The 18,376-nt window shown below is 39.7% G+C and overlaps 1 protein-coding gene across 1 annotated transcript in view; it reads left to right on the top strand.

Moving 5' to 3' along the window:
* The window catches only part of fgfrl1b (fibroblast growth factor receptor like 1b), a 48,993-nt gene extending 31,289 nt beyond the window's left edge, over positions 1 to 17,704 (top strand). The window contains exons 3-6 of the mRNA XM_017703709.2: positions 11,809 to 11,898; positions 13,463 to 13,741; positions 15,589 to 15,942; positions 17,038 to 17,704. Coding sequence (XP_017559198.1) covers positions 11,809 to 11,898; positions 13,463 to 13,741; positions 15,589 to 15,942; positions 17,038 to 17,423 — 1,109 coding nt within the window. The 3' untranslated portion in view covers positions 17,424 to 17,704. The remainder of the gene's footprint in view (positions 1 to 11,808; positions 11,899 to 13,462; positions 13,742 to 15,588; positions 15,943 to 17,037) is intronic.
* Positions 17,705 to 18,376: the final 672 nt, after the last annotated feature.

Below are 18,376 nucleotides of genomic sequence, written 5' to 3'. Positions count from 1 at the left end.
TTTAAAGGCCTGCTACATGCTGTTAAGAATGTTATTGCTAAGAACTGGCTAATACCAGTTGGGAAAATTTAAAGATTGAAGTTGCTTTCTGCTGATTGCTGCTGTTGATGCTGGTGGTCCTTCTGTCATTGTTTCACTGAAAACAATGAAATATGCAGTTTCACTTCATCTACTGTCAAAATATAATCTCACAATTCCTGCATTTTAATGCCTTTAAGGTCAGCCCAGGCCTTGCACACCTGGTCTGCAACAATGCAGTCTGGATCTGGCATTCACACATGAAAAAAAAGACTTTTATTCTGCCATAGGTTTTGAGGGATTTGAGGGATGTTAAATTTCATGATTGATACTTTTTATTTATGTTTACACTAATTTGCCAGTTTATTAAACTATATAGGTGCTTTTTTGAGGTCTGCAATTGCAGATTGTGTCCCATCTTTTGCAGCACAGTTTTTCAGCCTGAGTAGATTATCTCAGTGGTGCATAATTTCTTAATACAGAAGTGATATCAACAGGAGCTCTGGAACAGTATGACGTTTTTTGAAGACACAACCACATGTTTGACAAAATGTATTATTTATAAATCAAGTGATTTTTCAGCACTGGTGTTGCACTTATTTCAAAGCCAATTGTTATTAAATTATTAGTTTTTGTCACAAACTGCTTTTTTAAACAAGAAAATGCACAAAAGTAAGATGCCATCTCTCAATACTTTAGACAAAACAATAACAATCTGAACTGTGCTCCCGAAATGAGATTCCCTCACAGTGCATCCAGTAATAAAGGAAGCCTAGTGCATCTTTTAGACTGTGATAGAAAACAGGCTCCAACAGTTAAAAAAATTGAACTGCTGATGGAACTGACTGCTGTGGTATGTCACCTTCACTGTTGGCAGTGGCACAATATCCAGTTTACTGTCAACCACATACATACAAAATATTAATTTTGTATGAGAATGAATTGACAGCAAGATGTTTGGTTCCACATGGTTTTGAGTTCTTTATGTGTTCTTTGTGACACTGACTAAAATGGCTATGTAGAACCATACATTAAAAGGTTTTTCAAAGAAACAAAAGTGGTTGCTCTGAGAAAACCTTTTTGTTTCCACTAGCATAAGGGCATAATTTTATGCATATATCTGTGCATCTAACACTTTACCATGGTCTCCACTACATGTTGAGGTAGATGTAAATGTTAGATCTAAATGTAGGAACTATTGCCCTGTTCCCTTAGCTTCTGCTCGTGCTGCTCATCTATTGCGCGGAAGTCTGTTCTCTGTGTGGATGCAGTGGGAGACACTGTGGCTTCTGGTCAGACCACTGCTCGGGCTGCAGCTTTTACACAGGCAATGGTGGAAAGTTCTCAGTGGCCATCTTTTGTTCTTTGTTCACAGGCCGTGGGCTACATATGTTGCAGTTTAACCCATGTCCTCCTCACCTAAATGGATGATTGTATCGGAATTACATTTGCCAGGCAATCCGTGGCTGCTGTGGGAGGGAAAAAGGGTATCGGTTGAATCTTGGGACCACAGGGAAGGTTTTTAGAGCAGCTTATGAGCTTTACCACCTACAAAGGAATGGAGCAAGACTGTTGAATTGAGTGACAGGAGTCACAATGCTGGTATTATTAAAAGATTGCATGCTCCCAACCTTGGCCAGTCCTCTAATCCAAAAGACATGCAGTAATCAAAAGCTATGGCTGGCTGACATCAGTCTGTAGGTGGCAAGGCCAGTATTTATGTTTAGTCTGATCTGTGCACTTCAATTTGTTTTTTTCTCAGAGTGCCCATTTGTACCGTCCAATGGCCAGGAATTTAGAGCCAATAGCATACAGAGGTGGAGAAAGGCAGTTAACGACAGGCTGTATATTTGGTTGACGTCTGACTCATCATGTTAACTGCTAAGAAGACAGAAACTCACGCTTACAGCGGAGGACCCCTTTGATCACACGTCCAGCATTGCGACCTTAATGTAGTTCTTAATTCTGATAACTGGTAGTGAGACACAGAGAGCTTTGCAGCAAAAAGCCTTCGAGAACATGTTTGTTTTTTTCTCTCATTGCGGAGAAAGAAGCCGAGGAAAGTTCAAAGCATGCGCACATATGGACACAAATGAATTCATGCTTGTGAGGAGCAGAAGAAAGAGTGCTGTTGGAAAAAAAAAGGCAAAGATGAAAGGCTGTGTGATGGAATTGAAACCATTCAGGCCTCACATGAAATTAAGCTGAACTGAGAGCTACAAAGATGGAGTTTTTGCAATTGCAAAGAAGCGTGAGTGCACAAGGAAGTGAGCTTCAGAGCACTGAAAAAACAAGAGACTACCAAAAGAGCGTGGTTAAACACAGTGCCATTTATTATGCAACTGTAACATTTAATTGGAGTGATTTTAAACAGTAAATATTTGTTTACTATAAAACATTTTTATTTTTGGTGGAAATCATCAACTACAAACATTTGTTGCATCATATGTATATCTGAACTTAAACCTAAGTTGTGTAATCACAACTAAGTGCAGAATAATGTATGTATGTAATGGAAGTATGTAGTGTATACTGAGTCTGTAGCCATATTCAGTAAAGAAGAGATTTGTCAACTTCAATCTTTTAAAATCCCACCAATTCAGTGAGTATGCTGATGGTACTGTACAGATGTTACAGTATCATATTTGGTCTAGGCTGTATCTTCAGAAGCTAAGAAGCAAAGGTTTTAATTATGCTGAGGAGGGGTGGGGGGATGCAAATTACCCACCTTCATCAGAGAGCCACATTAAAGCAGCTTTGATCCTGGTCATTAGAGGAGGCTGAAGCTGGCCCAGGCCCTCCACAGGTCTCACCAGCCCAGCTTGTCCCACTGCAGATACAAGAAAAGAACCCAATTTCCTCCCAGGCAACCGTATGCCCGCTGCTGCTAACCGCTAACGGCTCTATAAAAGACACAGGCAGGCTTCTAATTAACCTTTCTCCTGTGTCTGACTGAGCATTCACAAAACTCTCTCTAATTTGCCTCTTTTTCCTCAATCCACTTGGGAACTGAAGAGGAATTAACGAAAGAGTTTGACTCTTGCCAGCATATGTCTTCTAGAGATAAATTAATTATGTTTTTTGGGTCATTCTTTATCTGACAATATAACATACAATTTTAAGATTACATACATTATATATATCACACTGATGTTTCTTTCCCTGTTTTTGCCTTCAACCATTTCCAGGCATTTGGCAGTGCTGTTGAATCAATGCAAGTCTGTGACCTATGAAACGTTGTTGTCAAGAACATTAAAAATATGGCATCACATTTTTATTCACTAATGCTACAGCCAAACTTGTACCAGCTATTCCTTTTTCATCACTTCACCATTAAAGCGCACAGCGGCCCTGACAGCTTTTTCCTTTGATTTATTCAAATATGCTGTACATGGTTTGAGTTAGCGGTAGCTTGTTGCCTCGAAAAAAATATAGCATTGCTATCAGCCAACAGAATTATGTTACACCACACCTTTGAAGAGAAAAGTCATGACTGATATTTTATTTCGTTCAGGTGTGCCCTTGGTGTTGAACATCACAGCTGGAATTGCAACAAGTTTTTCATGTTGCGTTTGCTTTCGTCTGACTGGGGCCTGCTCCAGCCTCAAGGGTCTGGGTGATGGAGTCCCGGCCGTATATGTTTGTGCACTGCCATGAATTGAGAAAGAGGCTTTTTGAGAGTGGTGCTTTCAAGTTCCTCCCAGTAGGAAAAAATAATACAAGGGCATTCTAAACACAAGGGGCATTTGGGGCTCCCTTCTGCCCTCTGCTCCAGACCCTCCGTCTCCAGTGACCCCTCCTCTCTAACACACACCTCTCTCAGTTTCAGCAGGTCCAGAGTTGAGGAAAAGGGGGCCCCTGTCCCTTGTCCCTGATCGCTGCAGCCACCACCTTTCACAGCCAGCTGCAAGCAAAGCCAAGGCCTCAGCCAGGCTGCTGAGAGGAGTGCTGGAGGGAAGGAACTGCTGTCAATCTCTCACAGCAATGAAAAGAGTAGAGGCTGTCACGCTGAAATATGGTCCAACACACAGGTTTCTCCTGGTCCATTGGGCATGTCATTCATCCCCAGTTGCCAGTTTATTAGATAACCCTTTGGCCTTTAGGACAGCATGAACTCACCTGGGCATTGATCCTACAACATGCTGGATCCCATGTGGTGGGGAACTAGTGGTTGGAGAGGTGAACTAGCAACCAGAAGGCTGCAGCTTCCATGACCTTTATCCTGTTTTAGTGGAGAGAAATAACCACAAAGGGATAAGCTTGAACTTTAGATAAATAATGCTGCTCAGATGTTCAGAGTCATGTTGCTTGCACCAAATCCTTATAATGCAATCATTCTTGGTAAACCACTGAAACATTTGGCCATAAAAAGTCCTGAAAAACTGCCATGTGAATGATGCTAGGTTCAACATGCCAAGTGCTATCTATTATTCCATGTTTGAAATTACTAAGGCAACTTGTTTTGTCTGTGCCAACACTTCGCTAAACTTATTAATTACAGCCCCATTTCCAAAAAAAGTTGGGACACTGTGCAAAATGTAAATAAAAACAAAATGCAATGATGTGCAAATCATTTAAACCCTATATTTAATTGAAAATAGTACGAAGACAACATATTAAATGTTAAAACTGAGAACTTTTATTGTTTTTGAAAAGTATATGCCCAGTTTATGCCACATTCCAAAAAATTTGGGACGGGGCAACACAAAGCTAGTCAAGTTATGTAATGCTAAAAACACCTGGTGGTTAATTGGCAACAGGTCAGTAACAGGATTGGGTATAAAAAGAGCATCTCAGAGAGGCTGGGTCTTTCAGAAGTAAAGCTTGTTATTAGTGCACAATTCAAAAGCCAACAACTTTTTTTGGAACATGTTGTTGGCATTAAATTCAAAATGGGCATATATTTTTCAAAAAACATTAAAATGTCTCAGTTTCAACTGTTCAATGTTGTGGTATTTTCCTTTATAAATACAGTTTACTTGATTTGCATATCATTGCCTCCTATTTTTATTTACATTCTGCACAGCATCCCAACTTTTTTGGAAATGGGGTTTTATTTCTAAAGACATTCGTAACTTCTTTTTGCAGTCCTCTCACTGACCTTCCCACTGGTAAAATGGAAAGTGACTAAATATAATAAATCTCTGTTATCAGACTCCTAGTATACTGTTGACTATCTGTGAAACCTCTGTTGAACTGCTAGTGAGCAATGTGGAATGAAAGGGGAAGGGTGAAGATGATTCATAACTCTCCATAAAGATGTCAAAGCTGAGATAAATGGACAGCACAACAGCAGCTTTCATGATATCAAAAAATGTGTAAATGTTGACAGAATTTATAAATATTGACTGGATTGATTATTACACATTTTTCCTAAAAATACATTCCATCAATTTTAATGAAGAAAAAGAAAAACTGAGGGACTTTCAAAACAGGTAGAAAAGGAGGTGAAAAGGAGTTAAATTACAATTAAAGTTAAACAGTTTCATGACTACAGAAAAGCACTGAATCATTGAACTCTCTCACTGCCAGGCACAGTGAGATGGATTGACTCCTTCAGAGAACAAATCACCACTGTCAATTCAGTATCAGAGATGGTCTTTGATAGTTTCTCTTGAGAATTAGTTGGAAGGGAAGATGATGATGCTGTTGGTAAATATTATTGGTAGGGCAGGGCAATATGATGATATATATCATTATTGCGATAAATTATGTCACATTACAATATAATATACTTTTCTGAATATATTGTGTATATCATCAATACTTGTAGAACACTGGCCAACTACATGTTTAAAGGGAGCAAAATTAGTCTTTAATTACTATTTAACTTTAGTACAACAGATAATGCAAAGCCTTTATTAAATATTGTTGCATTGGTTCTAACCCTGGTTCTAACCCTAACCCTAACACTGTTGATAACTCTAGATGATCTATGGGGGGTAAACAAATTAAGTGAGACTATATAATATTTCCCTCCTACAGTCTACAGTAATGTAAACAAAACTTAGCCATTTTTGAAGCAAGTCATAGTCAAGACAATTTGATCTTTTAAATGGTGTGATGAATCGTTATTATTATTATTCAGAACCATCAGCCAACTGTGTTTGCACACTGTGGAATTAGACCTCTGCATTTAACCCATCCGTGCAGTGAAACAGCCCACATACATACACACTTGGGGGCAGTGAGCACACTTGCCTGGAGCGGTGGGCAGCCCTATCCACGGCACCTGGGGAACAATTAGGTGCCTTGCTCAAGGAACCATGGACTATAACCATGGGCCCACCATAACGAAATGGCCTGGGGCTGGTGGAAGTTTTGCTTTTAGTTGAGTGTGCATGTGTAGGTGTGTGTTGAGAGGCAGGGTGTGCCCTGAGAACAACACAAGAGGATTAGCTTATTCCCAGAAAGCTACACACACACACACACACGGTCTCAGAACAACACGCACTGCAGATCAGCACGTATTCAACACTGCTCAACTCTTCTAGTTAACCCTGTATACTGTGATGTAGACAATGATGAACTGCTACCACATGATATTGTCAAAATTATGCTCCATTTGCAGCTGCATTTCATGATAGTGGCTATGTGATGAATGCAGCCTTTGCTTGGCCATTTTATTCCCTGACCGTAGGCCTGCATGGCTAGACCAAACACACATTGGAACAGATAAATAGAGACGTGGAAAGAATCTGAGAAAGATTTAGTATGGTGGCTCCCTCACCTGTGCATGAGAGAATCATTTATGTGTCGTGTTACCGCAGTGTTGACCCAGGGTTTGTTGACTCGAAGTGGTCCAGAAAAAGGCCATTGGTATGTGCAAAGTTGTTATAATGTGTTTATTTAGGGTATGTGTGGTTTATATTTCTGTGTGTGGGTATGTATATATGTATATGTAAATGTGGATAGGTGTTTGTATGTGTAGGGGTGCAGCTCTGAGTGGGTAGTTGTATGAGTGAATGTGTGTCTTTGTATGTTTGATGATTGGGCATTAGCATATGTGGGAAGGTATGTGTATGTGTATGTGGTAGGGCTGCACAATTAATGAATTAATAATAATTAATTTATCGTCATTGCAATATGAGTGTGCTTGGTGAACACAGTTTAGTCAAGGCTCTAACTCTCTTGTATGTAAATTAACTACCTGCCTTTACAGACAATCAGTACTGTACTGGATTAATACACTATGGACACATTCTAAAGGCAAGGAATGTTCTGAATCCCAAAGTTGTGTATAAAATGTGTGAAACAGCAATGGCTACTGTCATAACAAACCTGCAACATTAAATGGTGGTTTTTGAGGAATTGTTTGCTGTTGATTAACCTCTTTCTGTAGGTCACTCAGTAGCCATTCTACAAGCAAGAAATGTGGCTTGCACATTTTTAAATAACAGAAAAATATATATTACCTTAGGTAACTTTTCCCAGTTTAAAAAATGTACATATTTGTGCCCTTTCATGATCTAATGTTTTAAATGTTTACAGCATTTAAAACAATATAATTTGAATATATCATGGTACACTTACTAACCCTGACTAAAGGTACTGAGATGTACCCTTCAGCATCCCACCCCACCTTTATTTCTGAGAGTGCACATTATTATAGCTAGTTAAATTTGTTCCAGCACCACTGAGCTCTACATCAGAACCTGAAGGGGTGGTGTGTGTATGTTTGAGTGAGCCAGAACAGGCCATCCCATACAAAGCAGCTTTCTCAGGCCTGTTCGCACAGTTTGGGTTAAACTCAGTTAATTGGCTTCCTGCTCAGAGTTATATCAACACAGCCCTTGTGCTTTCGACACTGTGGAAACTGAAGAGGAGAAACAATATGGCAGTGTTTGCTCACCCCTGGCTCACCAGTCCCATTAGAATAATACAGCAGCTTAGCCTGGTTAGCGTTCCCATAGAGCTGCTGGGGCTCACAGGCCCTGAAACAAAACAGTGCAAGCCCGGCACACACCTCCCAGATGACCCTTCTCTGAACAGCATCACTCATTTTCACACACTGAGGGCTTCTGCTGGCTCTCAGAGCTCTATAAATAAATCTCAGTGAGCGTTTGGCCTTTGCATCGACCCACTCCTCCTGCATGATTTACATGACACCATCCATGGTGGTTAAAAAAAAGTAGCTGCAAGGATGAAAGAATTCACGTTGCTAGAACAATATCTGACCGCTGATTTATAGAGCAATAGCAAAACAATACCTTGTGGAATGGCAGATAACATTGAATTTTTCATTTTTTATTTTCAATTGTCATGTAGGTTATCAGGGCATAAAACATGAAGATTTTTTGCAGTTCATGCTATAAACATGAAATATGTCATTTAGCATTTAATCCACAATGGTTCAACGCCTGTAAAGTGTGTGCAAACAGTTTGAATGTCTGCTACTCAATTGTCCATAAATAATTCAGAGTAGCCCGTTCTTCTCTGGGCCATTGCTATTAATGTTGACTGTCTACAGAATCTTGCATTGAGTAGAACACTGGGATGATCAGATTTTTTGTTAGAATGGACTCTTGACAATAATTCCTTATTTTTTTCAATACATTGCTTATGCTAAAGCCATGCATTTCTCCAATAGCACACAGTTCTTCCTAAGTTTCCTAAATAGGTTTATTAGAAAAAGGAGCATCCAAAATTAAGGTCAAGCAGTCCAAGGTTAATAGCCAAATCAAGAACACAGTAACCATGAGGGAAGTCCAAAAACAAAAAAATCCAGAAAATAATCAATCCAGAAATACTAACAATACTAAGAGGGCTGGACAAAAGGTCAAAAACAAACAAAGCAATGGTTCTATACCGAGACCCAAACTAACAGCAATGCCCTGTGAATAAAATTAATACTTCATAAAGTCTAAATAATCTCAGGGGGTTTATATAGTGAGCTTAACAGGTGAGCAGAAACAGTAATCAGATGAAGTGGAACAGTGGAGAGTCATGTGAAGTAGATCTGGGGTTATGTGATCAGGTGGACTTTCTGATCTTGGAAATGGAGTTCAGAGGCTGGGAAGTAGTAACAGTGGGACCGGAGGGAAGCTTGACGTGAAAGTTGACGTGACAAGTTTTTTTAGTTTGTTTAACACTAGTTTAACTCTAAACACAGTACAATTTACCAGTTCAGTTTACTAAAGTATGTACTGTAAGTATTTACTAAGATGTACAGAAATACATGCTTAGCACACCTTGCCATATACACTCACCAGCCACTTTATTAGGTTCAGTTGCTTGTTAACACAAATAGCTAATCAGCCAATCACATGGCCGCAATTCAATGCGTTTAGGCATGTAGAGGTGGTCAAGACAACTTGCTGAAGTTCAAACCGAGCATCAGAATGGGGAAGAAAGGTGATTTAAGTGACTTTGAACGTGGCATGGTTGTTGGTGCCAGACGGGCTGGTCTGAGTATTTTTAGAAACTGCTGATCTACTGGAACCATCTCTAGGCTTTACAGAGAATGGGCCGAAAAAGAGAACATATCAAGTGAGCAGCAGTTGTGTGGACGAAAATGCCTTGTTGAGGTCAGAGGAGAATGGGCAGACTGGTTCAAGATGATAGAAAGGCATCAGTAACTGAAATAACCAATGAAAATCTCTGAGGAATGTTTCCAACACCTTGTTGAAAGTATGCCATGAAGAATTAAGGTAGTTCTGAAGTCAAAAGGGGGTCCAACCTTTTACTAGCAAGTACTTCTAATATACAAGTATTTTACATCTAATACACATTAGCAATATATGCAGTACTATATATGCAATCTCTCAACACTACTTAAGTGTACTGAAAATACAGTGCTGTTAAAAACTATTTGCTCCCTCACCTGTTTTATTTTTGTTACTTCACATTTAAACATTTCAGATCATACAACTAATTTTAATATAAAATAAAGACATCTTGAGTAAACCCAAAATGCAGCTTTCAAATGATCATTCCATTTATTGAAGACAAAGATTTATTCAAAACCTGTGAAAAAGTAATTGCAAACCTAATAAGTGGTTACGCCGCCTTTGCGATAACTAGCAATGAGTCTTTTACATTGGTGTGGGGGGATTTTTGGCCAACTCTTTTTTGCAGAACTGTTTTAATTCAGCTAGTTTAGAGGTTTTGCATAAACTGCCCATTTCATGACAAGTCATCCAGGTTCTGCAAAAGCAAAGCAGTCCCAGACCATCACACTACCACCACCATGTTTGACTGTGGGTTGATGTTCTTATGGTGGAATGTGGTGTTAGACTTACACCAGATGTAACATAAGCCATGTCAACCAAAAAGCTCCATCTTTGACAAGACTTTTTGTTCTTTTTCGTCAGCAGTTTATGCCCAGTGTGGAATCACATACACTGACCTTAACTGAGGCAAGTGAGTCCTGCAGCTGTTTAGACATTTGTCTGGGTTTTTTGCGACCTCCTGTATGAGTCATTGTTACGCCTGTGGTGAAATTTTGGTAGGCTGGCCACTCCTGTGAAATTTCACCACTCTTCCAAGTTTCCTCGATTTGAGGATAATGGCTCTCACTGTGGTTCTCCGGTCTCAGCAATGGCTTTGTAACCGTTTCCAGACTGGCAGATGACTTTGCTTTACATCTGAATTTCTTTAGAACGTGGCATCGTGTGGTGCTGTTTGAGATCTTCTTGCTGCTTCATATTGCCAGACACATTCTATTTAAGTGATGATTAGATTCAGCAGGTTTGGTAGTGGTCTGGTAGTCTGGGTGTGGTCAGTGAAACTGAACCCAATAGCCAATTAAATTTGGTTAACTGGTTGAATTAGTAGCTAAGGTAATTAGTAAGGGCTGAACAGTGTTGTTCCTTCAAAAAATGAAATCAACGTTTCAAAACAGCATTTTGTTTCTACTTGGGTTATCACTGTCTAATATTAAAAGTAGTTTGATGATCAGCATCAACATTGTTAAAACACAGTCAGCAGTTTCTTAACTAGGAAAGCTCTGCAAAGGAGTGAAGCCCTGACAAATGTTAAAGCGTGCTCAGTGTGTTCAAATGTCTGACATGGTTGATCCCGGCGCTGTGCTGGACAATCATGTCTATGTTTCATCAGGTTTTTTTTTTTTTCTACGAAAGACAGCACTACAAAAAGGCCCCTACGCCAGTAGAAAGAGAAATGAAAAAGAGAAAAAGACACAGGAGCCAAGTGTTCAAGGAGCTTGTCAAAGTGCTAAACACTTAACTATTGCATAAAACTGAACCATTTGTTTTAAAGGTGAAAAAGTAGCAAAATTAGATAATAATGAACATCAGGACAACAAACAAATAGTTTGGTTTAGGGAACTGGTCACCATAGCTGCCAAGCCAAATTTTCCTGCATGTAACTGGCTAAATAATTTAACTGTCTAGGAGTAACTGGAAAGCTCAGGGCACATTTTCTCTGCTCGATGAGCATTCTGGATATCTTGTGCACTGACTGATGGTGTATAAATGTTGGTATATAAAATCTATTATGTTGAATACCAACACATTACAGAGGAATTAACTTTGATATAGGTACCCTGACATCCTACTGACATGGCATGTTTTTTTCACTGTTAGATCTATTTTTGATGTTAAAATTCTATCAAACAGTTCAAATCAAATTAGCACAAGGAAGATAAAATTTGTTTTGAAGTGTAGTTGTAGTATCTGTTCAGACATTTAGTATAGCCAGACATCAAATTAACGTATATATTAGGAAGGTTATTCTACTGAAACAACATATCGCCCACAGCTATCCCACACACAATAACAGACAACAGGAGATTTATCAAAGTATGTCTTTCTGGTCTGTGTGTTCCAGATGACGCTACAGTGCCTGAAAACAAGCCTCCTTCACTTGAGGAACCTACTATTGAACCCACCCAACATGATCCAACAGGGCAACCATTGGGTAACATACCATACACACGCTTCTCCACTGTCACTTTAGATTTTTACTACAAGATACACACCCTCTTCCAGTGCTCTTCTACTTTTCAATTGCATTGGCTTTCTTTTAGCTGTGGTTAAGTAGGAAGGATGTTCTCAAGTCCCTATTCAAACATATCATAAATTCACCAATGACAGACAAAAGCTGGTGTTTGGTGCCTAGTCCCCAAATGTATCCCCTGCCCATGTTACATGTTTTGTTGATTTGTGTATGAGTTAAAGTCATAGGGGAATATATTAGAATTACTGAAAAATTACTACAACTTATTACATTAATAAGGAAAATAGTGACAGTGCCTCTTTGCTGTTGAATTGTATGTGGGCTTCAAATTTACTGTCACCTCAACCAAAGAACCCCTTTCCGCATAATTAAAACACCCCAATAACATCACAGAGCCTCCTTCAGCTCGAACCGCACCTTGTATGCGCTTCTCCCTTGTAATGCTTCTTGAGGTCTATGATGAACACAATTCCCAGAATGATTCACATATAGGCATAAACAAGATTTTTCTCAGTCAAGAACAACCCAATTTTTGTGTCTCTTCACCTACTGTAACTGGGCAGCTCCTTTTTGCCAATCCTTTAGATCTGCTTAGCGACCCATTTTCCAGACTGAAGGAAACATTCACTGCACTGTACCACCTCTTCTCAATCTATGAATCCTGTCGCACAGCCCACGGGTACATATAACCCAATCATCCTTGTGCAATGCCATCTTTAGGAGCCTAAATTTACTACCGCCTTGAAAGCATATTTGTCTATGAATTTATAAGGTGTACCAGAGTGTCAAACAGATACATGCATGTTTTCTGTATGCCATACCAATACCATACCACCCCCCTCACCACCACCTCGTTACTGTTTTCTTCCTGTTAAATGAAGTTCCACTACTCTTTTCTGATTGTTCTATGTTCACTACCACTTTCCCTTCCAAATTTAGTTTTGAGGGAGACAAAGTGCTCCCTGCCACTTGTGGCTACAGTAGTTGCAAACGTCTCAGCTTTGTGAAATATGCTTTGTTATGCAATCAATCAAAATGTAAATACCATACCATCAAATGGCATTATTTCAGCTTTGTGATTTCAACAGACACATCATGGACAAGCCAATAGTACCTTCTAATCTTCTTTATGCCTGAGTCATGAACTTTGGAAAGTTCATGAAGTTTGTAACAAATAGTGCTTCTTTGCATTTAGTCAGGTTTCCATCATGCTGTTAAATTCAAATCAAGTGAATACCTGAAATGTTGCCAAACATGAGAGTTCACATTTCCATCAGCTCTGTGCAAGAGCATAAAACTCTATACATTATATTAGAAAAAAAACACTTCTGACGCCATATGTTTTAATATAGATGGAAGCCTAGTTACCACTGATTGAACACCTGCGTTGTTGGCCTGCAGTTAAGACCAAAACCAAGAAAAAGACAAATTATATTAATTGTACTATATTTTTGACAATAGAACTGAATTGAAAGGAGCATGCATAAACTGAATGGCACTAAGTTGAACTAAACTGCATCCACAGCGAAGCCTCGTTTCAGTAAGCCAGAGAAGATGCGCAGGCGGTTTCGGGAGCAACCGGTGGGCAGCTCTGTACGGCTAAAATGTTTAGCCAGTGGGACCCCTGACCCAGTTATCACATGGTGGAAGGACCAGGTGCAGCTGCCCGGTCCGGCACGGGGCAATCAGTATCAGTGGACCCTCACTCTGAAAAACCTGCAGCCGCAGGACAGCGGACGCTACACCTGCCGCGTGTCCAATGCTGCTGGATACATCAACTACACCTACAAGGTTGATGTTATTGGTGAGTTTATCTGCCTGTTAGTGACTGTTTACATGAAGTAACCCTTAAATGTGTGACCCATGACCTCATATCCTCCTGCTACTTTTTTCAGGTAGGTAACAAACAAGACATTTAAATTGGGAATCTCTTGGCACCTCACGATTCAATTCGATTTGATTACGATTCATAGAGCCCAGATGCGATTATAAAAAGATTATTGATGCATCTTGATGAATCTTTTTTTTCTCACTGTGTGATGACTTGGTACTTTTAAAGCAAAGTATTTGTAATAGTCTATAACGATTTTACTTCCAATAGATTTTATTAATAAACCAAATGGAAGTTATGTGGTTAGTGAAGACTCTTATTCACTGCTTTTGTCTGGAGCACATGAGATGCACAATGCACTGTTATGGTGAATTAAGATCCAGTGATAATTGGTGTCCACACAACACGTTACAGCCGGCGACCTTCTGGTCACAGTGAGCAACACAGTTCGAAAGCTCAGTAGTGCAGTAGTGCAGGTCACTTAGGAACATAGTCTCTCCTAGCGAACAACAAGGCAGAGAAAGATTTAGCTAAGATGAACATTTGGAGACTTATTCACATTTATATGCACCATAGTTGGTTTCCTGGAATGTTAAATCTGCTATGAGAGACTGTCAAGCACTAAAAAGTTGTGAAGCAAAAGTCGCTTCTCTTTCGAATTTTCCCATTCCCCCTTAAATGGTGCCGCATTTACATTTGGCGCCTAAGTCAGAATTTGAGGTGGAACGGAAAAATTCGAACAACAAGCTGGAGAATAAGAAGCGACTTCAGCCTCGTAACAGCCAAATGATGAGAGGCATTTTACAATAAGCTGTTCTACTTCTGAGGAAAAGTTTTCTGGCGGAGATGGGAGGAAAGTGATTATAGCTGAGCTTAAACCAGAGCAAAGTCTGTGTTTTCGTTCATAATATTTTAGTCTATACTAGGACATCAACACACGCTAGACATACTGGGCTTTAAATGTGTCTCCGAAGGTTGTCTGATTTTTGTTGAAAGGACAAAATGGCTCTTCTTACCATTTGTGTTGTGACTCCTGACCTACCCTTGCTTTTAATGCAGAGGGAGCCGGTCAGCCACAGACTGTCCAGGCGCAGCAATTACCCATTTCCAAGTTCCTTCCTTTCATTTCCGTCAACATTACATTATAAATTAAAATGTAGAAAATCAATTTGTGACATCTGTGAATCTATTCAGAATCGTTCCAATCGATCCGTCTCTATATATAGAAACAAAGCTACAAAAATAGCCTGTTTTGATGTTTTGGTCATGTAATGAAAAAACAGTGCATTTGCATATATCTGCCTTTTCTGCCTAAGGCAGTTTCACCACACCAACTCATTTGGAATTTATAAGTAATGTTTCATCCCAAACTGCTTTAGGAATCTGCTTAAAAAACAGTAACAAAAACATTATGTAAGGGATAAATACATAAACAGATGACATCATTTCAGAATAAAACAGTCTGTGTTATTCTAAGTAATAGTGAAATGATGGTAAATGATTGTCAAAATTAATTGTGTTCTTGACACTCCAAGAGGTCATCTAAGGAGCTTCACTCCAGCTAATTCAGTATAGTAATGCCCCTTAAAACGTCACTGGATGTTCTTCTGAGTGGAAATGTAGCAAGTCACTAAGAGAATATTAAAAAGAATTTTAAAAAGAGAATATTAAAAAGAATTGTGTCAAAAATTTAATGATATTTATATCTCTGATATTGTCTTTTTTAAAAGCCTAATGAGCTGAAAACTGATCATAGTGATTAATTTGATTCATGTTTTCAGATACACTTTTGTTCCTGATGTCCACTTTGTTTTTGTCAGAGCGCACAAACTCCAAGCCCATCCTGACAGGCACACACCCGGTCAACACCACAGTGGAGTTTGGAGGCACAGCCTCGTTCCAGTGTAAGGTCCACAGTGACGTGAAGCCTGTGATTCAGTGGCTGAAGCGGGTTGAACCAGGCACAGAGAATCGCTATAACTCCACACTTGAGGTCGGAGGTCAGCACTTCATGGTGCTGCCCACAGGGGATGTGTGGTCCAGGCCTGATGGCTCCTACCTCAACAAGTTGGCCATCGTGAAGGCTCGTGATGAGGATGCAGGCATGTACATCTGCCTGGGGGCGAATACCATGGGCTACAGTTTCCGCAGTGCCTACCTCACTGTACTTCCAGGTGGGTGGCTGCACCTACAACATATCAGCACCACTGTCTGAAGTAAAAAGAGTTTGATATACTATGTCAGCTTTCACTACTAGTCCATACAGTCCATATGATCTCTTTTTAATATTTTAGATTCCTTATTTTTGTAATGTCACCAAATCATATTAGCTATTCAGCCTACAGCAGTTTAGCCCTGCTTATGCACAATGAAGCTGTAAGGAGTGGTTCAGCCCAGATAGTATTTTTTTATGACACACAATACAGATCAGTCAAATAGAACAGAGCTTACACACGCCTCATCACCGTCCAAAGAAAATCATCTCGGAAATACTATCTTACTAATAGGAAAAGGAAAATACTAAGTTACTAAAAGGAAAAGGAAAATACTAACTTACTAAAAGGAAAAGGCAAATACGTTCTTAACTTTAAGTGTAATGTAATGTAAATAGACTCTACACTGAAAGATTTTGGAGCATTTCTATTGGTTAAGGCATCATTACATTTTCACACAATGTAAAGGACAATTGCCATGTTCAAATGACGTAGATGAGTAAAAACCAAAAAATTTGAGTTGCATGTTGTTGTTTAGCCAGTGATGAAAAAGGAGTCCTAAAGGTACATTCACAAAGAAGCTCTGATTTATTTCTAAAACAAAAAACAGGGCAGGTCTGCACAATTCAATGAAGAATCAAAAGTTAGAAACAAATATAAAAAATCTAGAAGGTCTGCATGTTCACTAATTTACTAATTCCATCAACTGCCTCTTGCTTGGGGTGAGGACATTGATAAAATATGAATGATTTACCTTAAGATCCTTCTTCCAGCCCAACATCCTAAAATGTTTTGCCACAAACGACAAATCTTTAGCCTGGTTTGGTGGTCACTCAAGACCGTCCCCCCACTTATAGGCTTAATCAACGTTAGCCTGTCTTCTGTGGCCTCTAGGTGACGCCAAACACCACCCTCATGATCCCCCCTTGGGACCATGTCCTGACCCCCAGGTCAAGAAGCCCTGGCTTAGCATAAATGTGATAGAAATAGAAAGTTACTACTTACAAGACTCTGAGTGTCACTGATGAACTATTCTGAGTGTATATGTTTGTGCAGATCCTCAGGTGGAGATGCCGGTGCCTCCTGCCCATCTGAGTTCAGGTCTCCCCTGGCCTTTGATCATCGGTATCCCAGCAGCTGCTCTCCTCATGATGGGCACCATAGTGTTGTGGTTGTGCCACAGCCGGTTGAGGCAAGGCTCCCTACCACCTCGTCCCGTACCCCACCGAGACCACCATGCCCCGGACAAGGACCCCAGCTCCCCAAGCAATGGAAGCTCCGATTTCCCTGTACAGAGATTCATAGGGATTGGTGCTCCGGCCCTCAGTGGCCCTCCAAAGATTTATTCCAAAGTGTATACGGACACGCACACACACACCCACACTCACTCGCATGCACACGTGGATGGAAAAGTGCACCAGCATTTCCACTACCAGTGCTGACCTGTTCGCCTTCCTTGCTAAGCCAATGCTGCTGCCCTGCCTCATGTGGGCAATGGGCCCTCTGTTTAGGACCACAAACATACTGTAGGTCAGGAAGCTGAGTGTGAACCACATTACCCACAAGCAGATGATGTACCTGTTCTGGTGAAACACATTCACTTTAAAAAACTCTCAGGGTGGGAAGAGTCTTGTGTGTATTTGTCATGGACCAAAAGCTGAATGTGTTTTGTGTTAAAATGGACAAAACTCTATAATCTATAACAAACTGAAAAAGGAAGAATAAATATATGTAGTCATATGCAGAAATTTGGATGGGGCTGATCAAATTGCATGTTTTGTTGATTTTGAAGTGTAAATAAGTGAACACATCCTCTAGGGAGAGCACATGTGTTAATATACTTTATATTTGCCAAATTTAACACTTTAGAAAAATAAGTAAATGATTACAAATCAAAAATGACCTATACAAAGTTATGGCCCATTTTATGTTAAACTTATAAACATAAATTGTAACATTTAAGAATTTCAGTTTTATGTATTTCCTTCCCTTATTCACATGTGGTAAATCAACAAAGTATGTAATATGAACAGGTGCACCCAAACTTCAGCATATGACTGTGTGCAAAAGTCAGAGACCGTCCTTCATTTACCTTCTGGCCTTTAAGAACAAGTTGTTAATTTTTCAGGTAATATTTCTGAGGATATCAGATATAAAGTCATCCACTTATTAACAAATAAGAAATAATAAAAATAGTTAAAAGCTACAGAGAAACTAGGACGTTTAACAACATTGCAACATCTGGTAGACATCAAATTGTCTCCATAATCATCTTTGAAAGAGATGAGAAAATCAAGCTGCTTCAGATCTGAAAAAATCCACAGGTGTTTTTATTCATCCTTCCACTGTGAGAAGATGACTCAGTGCTATGGGTCGGAACGGATGTGTAGCTGTC

Source organism: Pygocentrus nattereri, chromosome 8 (genome assembly GCF_015220715.1).
Source record: "Pygocentrus nattereri isolate fPygNat1 chromosome 8, fPygNat1.pri, whole genome shotgun sequence".
Taxonomy (NCBI): Eukaryota; Metazoa; Chordata; class Actinopteri; order Characiformes; family Serrasalmidae; genus Pygocentrus; species Pygocentrus nattereri.
The sequence above is the reverse complement of the archived record's forward strand: the minus strand, read 5'-3'. Positions and strand labels throughout refer to the sequence as shown.